This window comes from Rhopalosiphum maidis, chromosome 4 (assembly GCF_003676215.2).
Source record: "Rhopalosiphum maidis isolate BTI-1 chromosome 4, ASM367621v3, whole genome shotgun sequence".
NCBI classification, from domain to species: Eukaryota; Metazoa; Arthropoda; class Insecta; order Hemiptera; family Aphididae; genus Rhopalosiphum; species Rhopalosiphum maidis.
The window spans coordinates 41,487,290-41,508,450 of NC_040880.1; the positions used below are offsets into that span (position 1 = coordinate 41,487,290).

The window sequence follows — 21,161 nt, forward strand, 5'->3', positions numbered from 1 at the left end:
ACTCTTGACCACCCTATGCTGCATCCTCAGGATATAAATACTACGTGGTTGTGTTCCCAGAAATAATCACTTAGCTTCCATCGATTCTTATTGTAACCGTCCAGGCGGTCGCCTCCACCGGTGGTCGTTGGATTGCCTGGACCTTCAACCTAACCGAAAATCTCGCCCGTTGAAGGACGGTGATTAAGCGCGCTTCCGATTGTAGGTAGTGGGTAAGGTGATCTGATCGCAAAGCATTTACATGTCCGCGTGTACGTCACCTTATCTCATTCTATAAATTGATAATCGTGCGTGGTGTTGACCTCCCCCCCACATCATCGACACCCGGTTGAGTCACTTTAGCGGGCAACGCATCGGTTTGTCCGATTCGTAGTCACGTGTGTACCACTGTCGGGTTGGGTCGATGATAAATTAAACTTTCGCGCCTCGGTAACGCTACTGTAGTCCAAGTTAACTGCAGTAGTTATCCGGCGAGGCGTATACAAGTGACAAGAATGAAATTATAAGTACTCAGAATGTCCAAGTGATGTTAACTATTTATTTTCATTTTATCAAGAGACACACTAATTAGGAATATTTCATATTATTTAACAAAAACTTATTTGAAGAATGATTCTTATTTTTAACAATGTAAAGATTAAACCAGTGGTTCCCAACCTTTCTCCCTCCTTAAATCATACAGAATAACTATTTACTATACAATATACAAGTATTTATTTTCACCATTTTAAAAATTTATTATAAATCAACTTTTCAAGTAATAATATTAAGTATCTATAAGAAAAAATTATTGAATTTAAAAACAAAAATATTAATATAAAATATAATTAAATTTAATGAGTAATTTGAAACTGTTTTTTTTCTTACCTTTTTCTAAAACTATGTAATGATTTCAATTTTACACATTGTAAAATAACATAATTTTTTTCGTAATTCCATCATCATTATAGTCCCCTCGAGCAAATTCTAAATTCCCACCTCCCCCCCATTTGGGAACTGCTGGATTAAACAATATACATCATGTGTGATAAATATTCAACTAGATATCCAATTCAATATCCAATTAGAACAATAAATTATATACCTAATAATACTTCATAATATTGGCAAATAATATCTAGTTTATCAAAATACCAAACAGTTATCAAACTATCACATTCAAATAAAATAAAATATTAGTAGTCCTATGAATTTTAGAGCTTTTAGAAACTATTTTTTTGAAATGTTTCTTTTGTTCAAGTAAATAACATTTAATAAAATTAACTAAGAATCATGCAGCCAAAAATAATATAACACTTGAAAGTATTAGTTATACTGTTAAACAAAACATGTTTACAATGTTTAAACAACATAAACATAAAAACAATATATATTATTTTTAATTTAAGCTGTAATTTTAAAGTACATTCAAAATAATTAATAAGTTAAAAATTTCCTACTTTATAAGATTTTATAAAAGAAATAAGAGTAGCTGAGTAAAGTATTCAATAATTAAAAAAAAAACAATAATAGAATATAACCAATGAAAACGGTAATCTTTGTTCATGATTAATACATTTATGAGTTACAATTAGGTTATAAATCATAGTATATAAAATAAATCAATTCAGTAGCTAATAGGAAATAACATTCTTAAACAGTAGGTGTAATAATTTATAAATTATTAATGTCAGAATGATTTAATTTATAAATATAATTTAATAACAATATCAACATTTAAGAATAAAAATAAAACAAAATTTAGAAAATATTTTACAGTGATATCCTGTGTAGTTACATACTTTTTAAAATTAAAAATAACTTATTAATTGATTATCCAGAGCTAATAAAGTAATATAATTTTATTAAATAAAATTAATAGTACATGGTCAGTGGTTCCATTTACTTCTTTGAGATGCTGCATCCGTTAAGGGAACATAAATCACATCCATCAACTTTTTCCTTGATAATGAGCCATCCAAATTTTTATCAATCACTTCTAACACTTGGTCTCCATTTTGTGGCCCAATTGGTAATACAAGACGTCCACCAGGTTTCAATTGATCAATTAACTAATAAAATACAACACAATATTCAAAATAAAATAATACATTGAAATTGTTTGTAATTAAAACATGAAAATATAAGTAATAATATACAATATACATACATAAATAGATATATTTTAAAGAGTTATTAAAGTAATTTGAATAAATAGTAAAAATATAAATAATTATTTTGAGACAGACTTTCCAATAGAAGCGAGTGTCCAGGATATGCAAGGTATGCACATGCTATGACACATAATTCTTTTAGATGGTAAAAGATTTTATTCTTAAAATAACACTTTTAATGAATAAAATATAACGTAGGTACAATAGATATCTATGAATTAATTATATGACAAGGATCATGAAATGACATTCTTTTCAATAAATGTCTATAAAAATATGTTTTGATTTTACAATATATAAAAAGCAGTAATTTAACTAATTTAATTATTGCTTACTATTAAATGTTTATTAAAAAGCTATGTCTATATATTTATAATTTATAGATTCAAAAACTAAAATATGAACATCTATTTTTTCCATATAAAAAGTTCATATGGATAAAAAAAGAACCAAAATAAGAATTCCTAACAGTATGTGTGATAAGAAACACATTATTTTAGAGTGTTGATTTTACAATTAAAATGGTTTTTAAATGTTTTTATAGTCAAATATCAACCAATCAAATCAAATTATAATTATTATTATCACAATTATTTATTATTTGTTACCGGTTGAGGAATTTTTTCAGCTGCAGCTCCAACGTGTATTGCATTATACGGTGCATATTTTTCTAATCCTAGTCGTCCATCTCCAGCTGTAACATTTATATATTTTTTATTATATTTAAAAATGCAGTATAGAAATGTATTCTAATATTTTACTTTCTAAAATCACTTTCTGGGAATTCAATAGTTCAGGATTATCTTTTTTAACATTTTCTAAAGATTTTTCAACAAGTTCAGGAATATGATCAATGCCAACAGCTTTACCATTGTCCCCTAACATAATAGCCATACAAGCAGTTAAATATCCAGATCCAGAACCAATATCTAAAGCTCGTTCTCCTTCTACTAATTTATCTTTCAATAGTTCCAAAGCGTATGCATGCTAAAATTAAAATAATATATACAATTATTTAAATAATTACATGTAACATAATACACATATATATGAATCAGTGGACAACTTGGCCTATATTGAGTATGTATTAAGAAGATTTTTGAAAATGATATTACTTCAATATTTTTTCAATTATTTAAAGTTTAATTCATATATGCCACACACATATATGTCTTATATAGTACCATATGAGGTGCGCTGATTGTAACTCCATACCCAATACTTTGTGGTTGATCTAAATATGGTGATGTTGATACATAATTACCCCTGTCAACAGCTTTCATTATTTTTTCTACTTTATCACTTTTAATAACATTATTAGCTGAAAAAAATAAATATTTTAAAATATAATTAACATTTGTTGGTTAATGAATAATATAAATTAAAATTGTAAAAATGGCTTGAAATCTATAGACTATCTAGAATAAGAAAACACATACTATTATTATTATTAGACTAAAATAAGCCTTATGTTTTAAAATATTTTAAATAATCAACATTATTTTATAAAATTAATATTGCCAGTATTTCAATCAGAATATTATTTTAACTGTTATACCCTACTAGTTGTTTAAATTTTAAATTCTATAGGCTGATCGTAGATTTGAAAGATTAAACAGATTCATTTTTTTTTTTTAAATGTTGATATAATATAAAATTATAAAATTGATCAAACACAATATACATGAAATTATGAATAGTAATAGGTTTAACACATTTAAGAATTAAAAATATAATTTGATTAGAAAAATAATCAAAATTTAGTGTGATAAACTGAATACTGGTAACTGAATTGGTATCATTAATAAGTAATAACAATCGAATAATTTATAATATTATAATATTTACCTCGTAAGTTTTGTACAAGTTCAATATTATTTCGTCCGTGAGATCTCCAAGCCATTTGGAACTATTTTGAATTTAAATGTTTCTAGTTTTAGAATCCAAACAATATGTTTAATGGCCAAGCAACAATGTTGTATTATTACCTATAAACCTATAAAATAGTTCTTAAATATGGTGTAAAATCGGCTATGGAATTAACTTACAGATGAGACGCAGAACAATGTGTTCTGTATGCGATGCACCACAAATCAAGATTATCAATTTTAAATTGTTCGATTTCTGTATGCACTAAATAGTGTTGTATACACTAACGTAGTAACGTTTAACACGATATTAACATATAAATTATTTAATAATTAATATTTATATTAATAGTATGTTTTAAAGAGCTAACTTGGTCATTGAATATGTCGTCTTTATTCCTTAATATTTACATTTTAGTCATTTCACCACAATTTCAGATCTTACTATCACAAATGAATAATGATTTAGAATGTTTATATAGATAATGTACACTTTGATAAGATACGAATACGAAGATACGCACATATATATAATACAACAATATAATAGATATTTATATATCTATGAAGATACCTGTGTCCACGGTCTTAGAATAAGACTAAGATATATCTTAGTCCGTGGTTTGAAGAGAATATAATATTATGTTACCACTAAATACCATAATAATTGCACTTTGGTAATATTTAATTTGTGGTAACTTCAATAATCAACATTAATAATCGATTACGCCACAATTTAAAAAGTAAAAATAAATTTATTAATTTTTTATTAGTAAAATTATGTTATAGTTAAAAATTGTTTTGTAGGTCATTTTGAAAAGTATAACAGGTATTAAAAAAAAAAATTAATTTAGTGAATTTTGACTTCGTTTTTGATTGTCTGTATTAAATTTTTAGATTCTGATTAGTGCGATAATTATATGTCTACTTAGATATTTATTTTACAATAATAATATTATTATATTATTTAATATATTATATTGGTGTGTGTTTTTAAGTATGTTTTTTCGATAAATAATCAAAATAATATAATGTTTATCAATTTTTAGGGTGGTTATTAAGTACCTATGGATAATTGGAATAATATTTTGACTCTTTCAAGCTATTTATAAGAATTTTAAATTTTATATATTTTTAGTTCTATAAATTTCAATAAAATGTTTTTTGCTTGATTTTAAAAGCTTAATATTTAAGCATAATTTTTTCATAGATAGTTAAAAAACTTTAAAGTTAAAATTCAGACGACATTATGGTCTTACAGATTTAAAGTTTTCAACTATAAATAATAGTGTTCATTATTGTTTACAGTTCAAAATCATAATGCGTAAGGACATACAACTTTTATGTATTAATATACATTGTTATATTTTATACACACTATTATATACTAATACACAATGATGTTTTTAAACGCAATGTTTTTGGAAAAAATTAATTTAACCTACGTGGAAGAAAATAATTTAGTGTTGGTAATAGTAAAATATATTATTTTACCTAATAGCAATACCAAAAAACAATATGGCCGCATAATATCCTTATTTCTTAGTGTCTTAGTGATTATGCTAATAAACCTCGTCTTTGCTCAAAACTATTTTTCGTAGGTATACAATGATATATCATTGAATTAAATTTAACACATCCATATCACAGTGACTCAATAATCGACATATTGTTTGTTTTTCTTATTATTTTGAAAAATACTGGGGATTTTTTATTTCGACCTAGGATCTAAATTCAATTAAATTTGTCACTAAAATTCAGTATCCACCCCAAAGTAGAAAATCAAAAATTGATTTTGTTCACTGTACACTTGTCACTGGTCCGCTGTATATATGTAATTAACTACAGTAGCGGCTCTAGGGAGGAGCCCAAAGGGCCATGCCCCCTCCCCCCATGAATCCAAGAAAAAAACAGGCGAATTTAATATAATAGGTACTTATACGTTTTTACTATTTCAGTATACCTAATATAATATTATATTAATAAATAATATTAGTATACTGAATAGTAAATATCTTTTAATTGTATTATTTGTGTATCATTTTACCGCGCGCGATGATTTTACGTGAGCAGACGACCAACAAAAATAATAAAAATAAAAAATTAGATTTTGTATTATAAATTGTAATTTGTATATAGTTTTTCTTGTTTTATAATTTTTATCTTGTTTATTTGTGTACTAGATATTTTATATAATATGTAGTAGTGTGGTCGTACAAATGACTAATATGGGTTATACGTGGCACTGATTTTTAAGAGTTTGAATAAATTCATCATGAAATATTTAAAAAAAAAAATGTGTAAAAATCAAATCCTAGAGCCGCCACTGGTAAACAATAAATGTCGCTGTCTGGTACACTATACTCTGTAACCAGTAGTCAGTTATATTTATAAATGTTTATTTACTTGACTATGTCTTTTTTAAGTGTATTGTTTAATCGTGACATGTGTACAATGTACCTAAACACTAAATTGAATCAAGGTATACTCAATATACGCAAGCAATACGCACGTCGCACATATACTATAATACTATTAGTATAGTATATATAGTATATACTTTATACTATACGGTTCAGCCCTTCTAAAAACAATATTCAAGGCCATTGAAACAGCACACGCGCATATGTTTCTCAGTTATCCAATATTTTCTCGCTACCTTTTCACCGGCGATAACATACGTATATATTTTTAGTCTACATATATTTCAGATTTCATTATTTATGATACTTTTAAACTATATACTGAGTATGTACTGTGTATAATATGAGATAATTGTTTTTATTATTCAACTTAAAGGTAACAACATATTTTGTAGTTAGAATTGTTATTTTGATATATACATTTTTAAACGAGTTGTAAGCGCATGTAAAATATTATTACAATTTCAACATCAAAAAAGTTCCCAACGAACAACATAATAATAATGTTGTAAAACCATTCTCATATTTAAACTGACGAAATTAAATGAGAACTGTTAAAATATTTTGTTATTTTATTAACTGTTATTATAATAAAGAAATACAACATAAGCGGTTCTAATTTTTATTTTAAATATTTTGTTATAAAACGTTGTTATAATTTTTAATAATAATTTTATGATTTTTTTCAAGAGATTATGTTATAGGTTGAATATTGATTTGCTTTACTATGATTGAAGTGTTTTTTGTAAATATTATTTAAAATCTAAAAAGTTATTTTATTATTTATTTTATATTTAATTTTATTTAACACGGTTGTTTCAAATTAAATTTGTTAATATTTTAATACTATAATGTATTAAAATGAAAATCAATACTTACAAATAAAAATAAATTGGACTCATATATTGGATCTCGACAATCGGACATTAATATGACCATGTCCCATGTTCTTATTTTAAAATATTTTATTCCTTAAAATCACAATCGGATTCTCATATCTTTCTTTAGATCTATTTGTTATTATTTTTTTAAGTAATAACATGATTCTCAGTTATGGAACATTAAATGATATTGATATCAATGGCGCCAAAGTCCATTTTCAAGTATTGTGGACACGTTAGCTGGCTGTAGTTACTGTGGGTTGGTCGTGTGAAAAAAATTGGATTATATGTATATGTATATTTGTGTTTAGACCCGTAGGTTGTAGAGTAGGGTTAATGATAGGCGATGAATGATGATAAGAAAAACATTTCACAAGACCAGTTTTAATTGCTTACCATCAATGGTGCGCATTACATTACTATGTAGCCATGTATAGCCCGATAATTATAAAATTTTTTAACTATTCAAGTTTCAACCAGTTGGTTTTGTAACCTTTTTATTTAGTCAGATATACCTAACTATATATTTCAATTTTCTGGAATCATTTTATAAAACAGACTACTATTGCCAGGCGTGCAGTATTTAGGTACAATAAGCCTCTTATAGAAGTGCAGCCTTGTAACTGACGATAATTTAATAAACAGACTACGGTCTACAGTCTAAATGTTTTTTTCTCGAAACAAAACATTTTATGTATGAACTTTGTAAAGTTAACATTTTTATTGTGATATTTAAAATTGAAATAAAATAATCATTATTGTTTTACATTTTGTATGTATGTAAAATGTACATATTCTATACTATAGATGGACGGATGGTTTTCGGTAGAGGACGTCAGCCATGCATAGTAATAATATTATGATGAACTCCGACGATAACAGTAAAGTGGTTGTGTTATTTTAAATTTTTGTCAGTATCCAATTTATTGTTTATATTTTTTAATGTTTTATCAATATATAGTTATATTGAAGTTATATTTTACTTATTAAATTTATACTTTTTATATACATGTTTTATTTTATTAATTCATACGAGCTTTTATATATACTATATATTACATTTATACGAAGGTTATTTAATTTTATAGGCTATGAATGTTATAATAAACGAATAATGCAGATATTCTGATAAACTCAGATCATTATATACTCCTAAAGAATTTATGAATTTCCAGAAACATGTCATACGTCGATGTGCTTCAAAGTTGTGAGTATACATTATTCAGTATTATAAAAACACAATTATGTCTTAATATTCTTCATACAATTATAGTTCATACGTTTCGTAAGAAACATTTCAAGTTTGAAGTTTTAATATATTTTAACCTTTAATTGTTATATGCATACATTATAATTTTTAGAAATAGAATGTTATAATAATTTAAAAAATGATTCAACCGTAATTACAAGTTGACTGTACGAATGTATAAATACAATTTACATCAATCGATTTAAATAACTAAAAAAATAAATAATTTAGTTCATAGGACTGAAATGACACAAGAATATATATTGCATCAAGTTATAATCAAATATCACAAGTGAATAAGTGATACATATTTCTTATAAATATTTATAATACTATACGAAAAACGAATATATTTAATGTGAACCGATACAAGCCTGTTTTTATAACTTAAAACAATTCCATAACATTATTATAACAATAATAAATTAAAATTTAGTATAGGCAATAGGCATGTTGTTTAGAAATTGTTTTACAAGTTTTTATAAATGCATAAATAATTTTTAGGTACTGCAAGACTATAATAAAAACTTATATTTGAATAAATTCATCGTTAAAATTTGTTTTTATATAATATTATATTATGGTTAGATAATTTAAGTATTTAATTTTGAGTTTAGACACATTAATCAAGCGTGAATTTGTTATTATAATTGATTATAATATATTATTGAAATAATTAGGTATATTTCATACTATTTTTAAATCATATTGGTTTAAATATTTGATTATATTTTATGAGGCACATGTAAATAAGTAACTTATGTTCAATTCTTTTTATTCATTTTGATTGAACTATTTATGATTTCCGATCTTAAATATTTAAATTACATCTATTATAATAAGTACCAATACATAGGTACTCTTACAACTTTACGAGTTATGACTTACGAATAGGAATAATGTTTAATATTTACATAATATATTAGTTATAATAATATACTTTATAACGTTTCTACTATTTCAAGTGATTTGTCAGTGATATAGCTTTTGTTTTATAATTGCATTATACACCAGATGGCAGATATGGAGTACCTAATTATACTAAAATATTTCAATTGATTAGATTTTTAAACTAACAAATTGTTTCGTTTTCATTAATTATGATATAATTACTATATAATTGATACAAGAAAATTCCTTTTGGATTTTTGGTTAACTATATATTACTCTAATATAGTAATTATAGATTATAATATTAATCAATATAAATATTAAATATACTTAATATTATATAATAAAATATTATTATTCAATATTTTATCAAAAACGTACATAAAGATTATTTTAAACGTTAGATGTCAATAAATGATTTATTTGCTGCAATGGTTTAAAATCTGCATGAGAGGTTTATTTATTGTTATTAAATAACAAAATTAATAAATTAAATTTTATTAGTTTATATTAATCTATTAACTTAAATATTATATATTGTAATAGATTATCAACACGCAAATCTAAAATAAATCATTGCTTCTTATATATATAGAGAACGTATGATTTAGTAATTAAATTTTGTTTTTATAACAGATAAAAAAATTATGATCTAATATGCTCCATAAAGTTTATGTATAGCCGTATAGGTATCTATATTTTAATATGAACACTTAATAGTTAATATTACCTATTTAATCGTGTTTATTGAACGGTAAATACCTATATTGCATATAATTACACATTATTATCTAAGTTTATATCAAACTGCAGTGTGCATTCAAATTTGACAATACCTATATTTCGACAAAGGCGGATTCAGGGAGGGGGCACTGGGGACAAGTGCAACTCCCATTGGAAAAAATAATATTAAAAAACATACATTTTTATTATATTGTTTTTTTTTTTTTGGTGGGGGCTATATTTATATTATATCATTTTTCCAATAAAGTGCCCTGACCGTATATACATGCTGGATACGCTCTTGTATTTAGATGAGTACTGACAGTCTATGATATTCAACAATAATTTGATGAGAGTAATTTACAATCAGTTTAATTGAGGGAAGCATTATAGTGGTCATATTATTTGTACATCATAATATTGTGTTTTTTTCTATTCTTTAATTATTATTCATGCCAATACTATTTAAAGTAGATACCTACAATTTTATACATTTAGAAAACAATGACGTTATTATTTTTAAAACCACACTAACCGAAAAACACGTTCTTCCTAATTGTGTTTATATATATCTATACGGATATACAAGTATACTAACTATACTTAGTACAATATAATATATAGGTATTCATATCAATGTAGAATTTGACATAGTATGTGTACGTTTATGTACATAATATTCTCACGTAGACGTAGGCGTATGTTTACTGTTTGGGTCATACATAAATACATAATAATATAAGCAACCTATATACATACCGTGGGCTACTTAAAATTTAAAATAACTATTGCAGTTATAACACTATATAGTATCTATTTAACTATCATGGTTGCGTATTCAGGTTTGAGAGGGATGTTCAAACTTCAAACTCAACATTTTTTTATTATGCTTTATGCATATTACACATAGACATATAAAAATAATTGAAATTGAAATTTGATAATTTATCTTTATAATATATTTATAAAAGACACGGACAAAAATTAAAACTAAAAAAAAATTACCCAACCACTGAGTCGTTATTAGAAATCGTTTATTTTAAATTATGTTTTTAATAATATTTATAAACAATTTACTTTTTTGTAAATATTACTGATTAGGTTCACTTCACACACAATGTGAGCCGACATGCGACAAATATATTTCATAATCTTATATATTAAATTATTATTAAATCAGTGTGTCGCTGTATATAGATTTTAGTTATGAAGTTATTGAAGTTATTTTTGTTATGGATTTGGACTTAATAGATAGCTATAAATCTATAATATCATTTGGTATTAAAATTTCCTGATACGTTTTAAAATAATATTATGCTGTGAAATTTTCTGAAATACGAAAAAATAAAAATAATTATTATTGAATACTTTTTGATGAATTAAAGCAAAAGAAGTCATACAAAGAGGTCATTGACAAATTTAAATAAAACCTAGGAAATTAGATTATGTTATTTTAAATTTCTACTTTATCCTATAATAAAAATAAATCTTTGTATACACCATATTTTTATATGTATACATATTATATAAATATATATATATTTTTTTAATGAATCTCCCATTGAAAATATTTGTTATGCCATTGCTATGTTAGGTACACCCACATAATCTGATGTATCGTGTATGCACATATACGTACCTATTTAATATCAGAAAAACCCGTTTGTTCGGAATTGGAACACAAAATAAAAAATTATTCGCTGTTAAGTCATTAAGGACAAAGGTTCGTCAAAACGAAACCATGCCATGAGAATTTTGGTAGTTTGCGTAGATAAAATAACGTTGCACTGGTGTCGTGAATGGTGATTACGACTAACATCTACAATAGATATTAAATTATAATATCTTTATATTCTTATTTTTATATAACTAATTTGAGCAGCAAAATATTTTAATAACGTAAAAAGTAGATATATAATAAAGATGCGAAATTGATTCTTATTTCAAATATGTGCTATATATATGTGATTTAGTAATTTATTAATATCACCTCCTTACGTTATTACATATATTATAAACCTGCACCTTACCTGGTTTACTGGAACATCCGAATATATGTATGTTATATGTGCTATGATGACGTAATGAGGTGACACGAGTAGAATTGGATCACTAGACGTATATATCCAAATAAAAAAACAACACTAATTTATTTATGTATAATAAGTACGGGCTTAATTGTCACACGACGGAAATGGACTCTCGAGATGTTCGTGAAAACATGGGTGCACATGCACTGGCGAGGGATACGATTTGGTCGAGCCAGCCAGAGACGTAGGCGACCCCATCAAAGGCTTCTGCATTTCCAAAGATCTGGCTTTATCCTTGGTTGCAGAGACCCTCATTGGGCCATTCCTTGTCTCTGTCGGCATACGAGAAAAGTCACACGCTCTGCGCTTTATTGTCACAGACACGTATGGCGCTTCTGTGTGACCTCGTAATATAAATCGTCCCCTTGATCACCGAAAAAAGATTTTATTGAGGTTTTCCGTTATCCGCGTGCGGCAACTCGACCGTTACTAATTTATTATTTAACTCTTTTTGAACATCTTTCTTACATTTATATAATATGAGCGTATATCATTACAATATTCCTGGAAATTTTTAATTTATTTTTTATTGATCATTTTTAAATGCATGCAATAATTTATATTCTATTCTATTGTGTATTAAATATTAATAATATTATTATACTTTGTACAATTGTACATAACCATTAACTATAATGTTCCCACTTCCAGATTTTTTTATATTTTAATGTATAAAACAGCACCTACTTATATCAATTTTTAGTTTTCTTAATGATTAATAATGATTAAGAAGACTAATAAAGTTATAAAGTTATAACTTATTAGTACCTAGATAGTTTTAATTCAGTTTTAACTTTTAAATCTAGTAAGAAAATATTTTTATAATTATTGCAATGAATACAATAGGTAATCCTACATAAGTAAATACTAAATCACCTATACTGGACTATTTTAACTATACTATGGGACATTAATATTTATAAACTTCGACTTAAATTTTTAGGTTTTAGTTATAGAAATGAAGAGTAGTGCATCACACATATTCAGATAGGGTCTATATACAATATAACCATATGTCCATATAGGTACTTAGCTGATTAGTGATTACATTTTGATACACCCTACTGGATCATTGTTTAAATATTTATGTGTGTAAGCTGTACTGCCTGTAGTATTACTACTGTTAAAGTTAAATTAACTATAACTGCATAGAAGGACATCAGGGAGGACTTTTAGAAGGCTTAGCCCCCCCTAGTATTTCAATAGACCCCCAAAAATCGAATGTAATATGTTATACTTGTGTATAAAAAGGGGGCTCGGGGTCACTTTACATTTTTATTTTTAAAAGCTAAATATGTTTACGGAGACAACAATAATAAATAATAATATATAATATTGACCGACTCCACCTAAAAATAAATGACACTGTATGTTCGACATAGACCTATGGAGAATACGCTTGACTGCTGTACAGCGTGTTGGTATTGTAATAAATAATATAATCATATAGGCAATACGGCTAAGTAGGTATGCACGATTCGCGGTAAAATGTAATAAACAAAACAAAATCAAAACGCGTACAATGCACTTCCGGCGCTATGGCATCACTATGCGTTTCACGCCACTGATTTCTGTGATGTGCATCGCGCGCGCGCGCAACTGCGCGGTGTTGTACACTCACACCGTCGCAGTACGCACCGTAATATACGTACACACCACACGTAGACAGACCAGCCGCGCTGGCCAGGTGATTTTTGTTTACAATATCCCCTCAAAACCTCCTGTTGATACAATAATATTAAGCACGCGGGACCGCCACACACAACACACACACACACACACACACATACGACAAACAGTTACATTAATAATATTGTGGATAGCCCGTGTCTGATAATGTACATTTTATTATATTGTAATATCACTAAATCGAAAGTGTTTTAGTAATTTTAGTTGTTAGTGATCTAGTGATAAATGAACGTCTGCGTCTCTTCGATAACATCCGGTTGTAAATTAGCAACAATACTAGTATGGCAGTATTCGAGTACTTACTAAAATAATCACATTATATTTTATGTTAATAAATCGTAAATGTCATTACGGTCAATGGTCATCGTCGTTTAAATCGCCAGTCGCGTTTAGGCCTGATCGTAGTCATTGTATTCTGCCAGCTTCGTAGCATACGGTTCTCTGTCGTACTAATAAATGATTGTCATCCCTCGTAGCGGATACCGAGATGGACTATTACAGGATGTGCCAGCGGTTTGGCTTGAACTCAGTACCTAGTCCAGATGGCCGGTTTACTATTGACGAGCTCATCGGCGAAGGAACCTACGGCGAAGTATTTCGAGCCAAAGACACGACCACCGGTAAACGTTTACCTAAATAAATAAATAATATTGAAATATGGCCATATGAGTAGTCATAGGAATGCTCAAACTTAAATTTTAGGTGATGTCTACTGTGCTTTTTGGCCACTTTTTTATTTGGGTCTTCTCTTTACAAGACAAGTAACATTAATAAATTATTATGTAGAATTATAGGTATGGAATTAATTAAATTTATTTTTATACAATTTAATGTATTATTTTTATATATAATAACAATAATAATAAAATATACAAATGTATAATGGCAGATATCTATAAGTTAAATTATTAAATTTGCTTATTACCAAGTTTAAATTAAAATTTAGAGCCATTTCTTGTACTATACATATAATAAATGATTCCTAACATTTTTAGATCATGGTACTTCTCCCATTACATAAAAATTGATTTTTTATGCACAATAATGTGTTAAGTATTGTAAATTAGGTTATGTATAATAGGTAATACAGAAAAATTATAGTAATATTAATATTGTTTATCACTTACCTATTTTAGAAAAATTTAAAAAATTTTATTTAGTTACAATACATAAAATACTTGGTTCCAATCACAAAATTCAGAGGATGCTTAGGCATACCTATTTACCTATTGTGCACATTTATATTGTATAATATTTAAACGATATCCATACCAAATAATGTGTAGGTACAATACTTAAAAATTTAAAGATGTTTATGTAATGAAGTGAATTTTTTTTTATCTTAGGAGAGTTTGTTGCCATTAAAATATTAGAAGATATTGCAGGCAACGAAGAAGAAATTGAAGATGAATACTTAGCATTGAGAGACCTCAGTTTGCACCCAAACATTCCTTCATTTCATGGAATCTATTTTGTTAAAGGCTCTAAACAACTTAATGACCAATTATGGTTTGTTATGGAAGTAAGTCTTATTATGAGTATACACTTCTTTTTAGCTATGTGTATTATAACAATATGTATCTAAGATGCTTTAGTGGGAATACAATTTTATATAAATAGAAAATTAGGAAAGTATTTTTTACATATCAATGCTATCAAATATAGTTTATAAAAATTAAAATACAAATATATACATATTTGGTAAAACAATAAAGTTTATTAATTTATTATATTTTGTAGTTTAACTAATGATTAAAATAATGTGTTAATATTTGATATAATAATAGGAGCTTAATTTGGAATATTAAGTGGCTTACTTCGGAAGCAAGAATGATAAATAGGGTATGGGATGGTATACCACCTAGATGCGTATCACAAAGTTGTTGACATATCATGCCTGATCAATATAATCTTATAAATATAATGATGAGCCGGAATAAACTATTTTTTTTTTTTTTTAAGTTAAATTGAATTTATAGGTAATTAAATTTAATACCTAAATTATAGTTTGGTTAGTCCTTAATTGCATATTTATTCTATAGATACTAATAAATACTATATGTTATGTAATATTTACTAAATAATAATTAATAGTAAATTTAAATGTAGAATACAGTGGTGTAGTCAGGAATTTTGTATAGCTGGGAGGGGCTAACATCTCATATTGCCTATGTAGATGGTAAAAAATTTACTTAAAGTGTCAAAATGTGTATACTATGTATATATTGATTTAAAATTAGATTTCATACAATGTAAATTTAATAATAATTAGAAATGAATATAATAAAATATATATTATAGTATTAAAATATTTTACATTTTTATAACAATTACAACTAATGAATATAACAAAACTACAAAAACCTCAGAATGTACTGAAATGAATAAGGTTTAAATAGCTAAAAAACAAACATGGTCAATAGGCCCCTTAGGCCTCCCTAGCTATACCCTTGGTTGAATATTTTGAAACTCAGATATTTCATCAAATTAAAATTTAAAAATATTATCTATTATATTATGTCTAATAATTACACTGAGATAACTAAATATACTCGATGTTACATAGTGTTCTCTCATTTCAGTTTAGTAGGTAATAAGTTAATTAAGAATTTATTATTATAAAAATAAGAAATTAGATATATCTATAATCTATTTCAACATTTTCAACATGAACTGTTGGTAAATATTGTAAATATATTGTTACTTCATAAATGTTTCATAATTGTCATTTATTATCATAATATATTTCTAGTTTAAGTTATAAAGCTTACTAAAAAAAATGGATGAGAACATTTTGTATATCTTTTAATTTAGCACATTTAACTAACTTTTTAACAGAAATTACATTATTTTTAAATTTGGTTTTAGCTATGCCAAGGAGGATCGGTGACCGATTTGGTACATGGACTAAAATCTCAAGGGAAACAATTAACTGAAGATCAAATTGCATATATTTTACATGAAACTTTACAGGTAAATATTTTTTAAATATAATTTTTATAGTCAATTCACTTTTTAATATTACCCACTTTGTTTAATCTATATGTTACGGGCAAAGTGTACAATTTGGGCATTTTCTACAATGGCCTGGATTTATACGAGGTGATTCTTTTATCATAAAACACTCATTATTTCAAAAAGTATTTATGTTTTTGAAAACATTTTTTAATAGTTGTTAAAAAAACGTTTTTATTAAAAAATTATATTTTTAAATATTTTTCTATCCTTATATTTTTTTAAGTTTTTTACTTTTCTGATTATTTTGATACACAAAAATCAAATTTAGGACGAGTAGTTTATGAGTTATATGTATTTAAAGTTTAGTTAGACAAGTGGGGTAGCGGACAAACATTTTACGGGTAACTCTTAACCACTTCACTCCGTGTATCAAAACTTTAAATACTTATAACTCATAAACTATTCGCCTTAAATTTGATTTTTGTGTATCAAAATACTCAGAAAATTATTCTGCTTTGGAATATGAAATTAAAACTATGTTGCCATTCAAAAAAGTAAAAACTTAAAAAAATATAAGGATAAAAATATTTAAAAATATAATTTTTTAATAAAAACGTTGTTATTTTTAACAACTTAAAACTAAGTAAAAAAATGAATACTTTTTGAAATAATGAGTGTTTTATGATAAAAGAATCACTCTGTATAAAATGGCCTCCTTATATTGGGCAATATAGATAATATAATATGTAAAGTATTGTCAAAATATAATAAATAATATATATTTATATGATTAGAAAATATAATATTTTTTTTATTTTTATATCACTTATTTGCATGTACGCTTCCGTGGCATTTTGATGTGCATAGTCGCTCAGCTGCTTTGCACTTGTACTTCCGTGTTTAGAACCTAACTGTCAATCATATGTAACTTTAAGTTTTTCACTGTACATTTTTATACAGAAAATAGACGAACAGAAAGACGACAGATATTAAGTAAGCACGAGTAAGGTCATTGTTAAACTGATTAAACGTATTTTTTGACAGTCGTCTCAATATTGTCAATATCAAACAGTAATTTCCCAATATTCACAATCGTTATACCAAAAATAATAATTAGAAATTTGTCTTCAATTAGTATGTTATATTTTTGTTCTAAATTTGTATGCTACTTAGTTACCTTTTTAGATTTCATCCGTATCTTACATGGTTTTTATCACTTTGTCCGCACTTAGGAAACCCGCGAGAGATAACACGAAAATTTTCCAATTTGGTTAAAAAAATATTATATTATATTCATTATATTTTGACAATACTTTACTATTAAATATTATATTATCTATATTGCCCCGGGCATAGTAGAAAATGCCCAAATTATATACTTTGCCAGTAACATATATATAAAGTTATTGATTATATTTATTTTGTTTCACAAGGCTTTAGCGTTCTTACATCGTAATCACTGTATGCATCGTGATGTGAAAGGACATAATATTCTTTTGACTGAAGATGGACAAGTTAAATTAGTCGACTTTGGAGTTTCTTCACATTTAGGAGCTACAATGGGACGACGAGATACATCAGTAGGAACACCTTATTGGATGGCACCAGAGGTTAGTAGTATTTAAATAAAAATTATTAATATGAAATATTTACAGAAATGGTGCCTAAAATTTACAAATTGAGCCTAATTTCTTTAATTAAAATTATTTTTTTTTTTATATTTATTGAACATAAATAAAATCTTAAGTATCGATAATATATATTTTTAAGTTTAATTATTTACAAAATTATACAGTATTAACTTTTTAATTTAATTTATAAACATCTTTTATTAATTTTTGTGTTCATAATATAAACTGTAAAAAGTAACATGTATACATAAATATTGATATCTGTTAAATTATTGTATTTATATTATAATAAATTCTTAGGAACAAAATTAATAAAAAACTTGATACTATTGGAATACCTAGATTATAAGAATGTTCAATACTTATAAATAAATATATATATATATATATAAATGCACTTGTAGTATAGTATACAAAAATTAAAATGGTGTATCATGAGCATTTATATTTTCATTTGTTTACTATTATTTTTATATTTACATCACTGTTCTATGCAATGATACATCATGAAAAATCAGGTAGAATATTAGGTTAATAATATGAATGGTAATTTTTTGAAATAAAATTTAATATACAATATTAATGCAATTAATTATAGTATAGTTGTTGCCAAATAGATTGAAATGACGGTGACGACACTTTTCAGTAGGTGTAGCCCAAACTAGTCATGGTGTGTACATAAATTTCATTATTATTAATTAATACAATTTCTACTTTTTGTTTTAAAATAAAAGAATGTTACCAAAATATTTGATTTTAAATTTTAAATTAATAATGTAAAATCAATTTTAAAATTTTTTGTGACAATTTTTGGTTTATTGAGATATATTCGGTAATAATATTTAAGTACAGAGAATCCTTGGTTTCTTGTTATCATACTGCCGCCGTGTCAATCTATCAAGCAACGACTATTAAATATGTGTATGCTTTATAAGAAATACTGTTTACTTTTCTCTAGTATGAGTTTATGATCGTTTATATGTTGTTTAATTTTTAATTTAAAATTTAAAAATATTTAATATCTTTATTGGAAGAAATAAATGTAACTAAATTGATTAGATATTTACCTATAAAAATAACTTAACTATAACTAAAAATGGTTTTTTAATTCTAGCATTTTATTAAGTTTTAAATAAGAGGAGTTTATAGATATGACTATATATTGTATTATTAACTTATAATAAAAATGTATACAGTATTTTATATTATGTATAGATAATAGATTTAATAAGTAAATAAAGTATAGAAAAAAGTTTCCTTAATACAACCTCAACATTTGTTGAGAACTTACTTCAATACCCTTATTGTCAGTGAGTATTGGCATTTAAATAGCAGAACACAATGAATACATATATGCAGTTGCACTGAAGTTAGTTACAAATGATGTTGCATACAAATAAAATCCGAGACATTATGTATCAGTAAACAGTGAATCTTTTACTCTAAAATAATGGATACATTTTATATACTTATATCCAAATATTTGTAACTTATATACCTATATCTCATAGACTATCTTCATCCACTTGGCATTACCCATCTAAATTGGATATTGCATCCATAATACTTATAGATAGTGATCAGTGATACTACTTATAAGGTAGTTAAGTGAAAATAATTTTAAAATTGTATTTAAATTACATTTCAAATACTTTTAAGAATTAATACAAATACTTAGCTATCTGCATATGTATAAATATTTTTCTTATTTGTTCATTCAAGTATCAAGAATTAATTTTGTAATTAATTATTTAAAATTTTAATGTCACATATAAGTATAATTAAAACTATATTGCCTACTTTATTTTATACTGAAAACATTTTTCAGTGATTAGATCTTGACGAGTAGGTATTGTTTTATTCTGTGGTAATAATGAAATACAGTATGCCTTTTTATTGCCTATGTGCTGCGCCGTTCAAAGAATAGATACCATGTGTGATACATTATTTTGTTTCGCCCAGTTTACTTCAGTGCAGATTATAAAAAAAAAAAAAAAAAAAAAAAAATAAAAATAAATATAAAATTACTATAATTTGTATAGTAATACAAATTTAAAGTAATTTTTATTTATTTTATTTTAAAAATGACAAGAATTTAGCCATAACCGACTTTTTTTTTATTTGACGTAGTAAATATTAATCATATTTGCATTTTTTTTTTATTATACAATGATTCAATTTTGTTATTTCATTGATTCAAAGTATGAGTTTCTCAAATTATAATAATTATAGTTTAATCCCATTGACAGTTAAGTTAAGTTGAGGGGGACGATTAGTGAATTGCCACCCTCCCCCTTTTGAATTTTTGTCACCACTATACATTATTAGTTATAAGCGACTTATAACTTAATACTTAATAATTATTTATATAGGTGTATAGGTAAAAGGTACATTAAATGATACAATTTTGCTAACATTTGTATTGCCAGTCAGTTATAATAATGATGGCCGTATTGTAATTATCAATAAAAACGATTATCTATGGTTGTATTTACATTTTTAGAAATTAAATTTATAAAATTTGAATATTTTTCGGGTCAATTAGAGTAATAAATTTGTTGATTTGAAATTCGTATTTCTCCTCAGACCTGTGATGTAACCGTCA

The 21,161-nt window shown here is 25.6% G+C and overlaps 2 protein-coding genes across 5 annotated transcripts in view; one reads left to right on the plus strand and one right to left on the minus strand.

The window, feature by feature from the left end:
- Nucleotides 1-1,594: 1,594 nt before the first annotated feature.
- On the minus strand, nt 1,595-4,539 carry LOC113556262 (protein-L-isoaspartate(D-aspartate) O-methyltransferase). Of its 2 annotated transcripts, XM_026961107.1 has the most exons (7): nt 4,393-4,521; nt 4,202-4,305; nt 4,002-4,149; nt 3,338-3,474; nt 2,915-3,140; nt 2,762-2,847; nt 1,595-2,051 (listed from the first exon to the last, which is right to left on the minus strand). In XM_026961107.1, exons 3-7 carry the CDS (start codon nt 4,054-4,056, stop codon nt 1,869-1,871), a joined length of 687 nt encoding a protein of 228 aa, XP_026816908.1. In that variant the 5' UTR covers nt 4,057-4,149; nt 4,202-4,305; nt 4,393-4,521; the 3' UTR covers nt 1,595-1,868. The 2 variants fall into 2 exon arrangements, with proteins under 2 accessions (XP_026816908.1, XP_026816907.1); XM_026961106.1 differs by having other exon boundaries at nt 4,202-4,539.
- Nucleotides 4,540-8,068: 3,529 nt separating this feature from the next.
- Nucleotides 8,069-21,161, plus strand: part of LOC113557170 (myosin-IIIb-like) — a 36,776-nt gene continuing 23,683 nt past the window's right edge. For 2 of the 3 annotated variants that reach the window (XM_026962515.1, XM_026962516.1), the window contains exons 1-6: nt 8,069-8,206; nt 8,414-8,532; nt 14,444-14,587; nt 15,314-15,489; nt 16,836-16,940; nt 18,359-18,535. In XM_026962515.1, coding sequence (XP_026818316.1) covers nt 8,505-8,532; nt 14,444-14,587; nt 15,314-15,489; nt 16,836-16,940; nt 18,359-18,535 — 630 coding nt within the window. In that variant the 5' untranslated portion in view covers nt 8,069-8,206; nt 8,414-8,504. The remainder of the gene's footprint in view (nt 8,207-8,413; nt 8,533-14,443; nt 14,588-15,313; nt 15,490-16,835; nt 16,941-18,358; nt 18,536-21,161) is intronic. The other variant, XM_026962517.1, reaches the window with a different exon arrangement.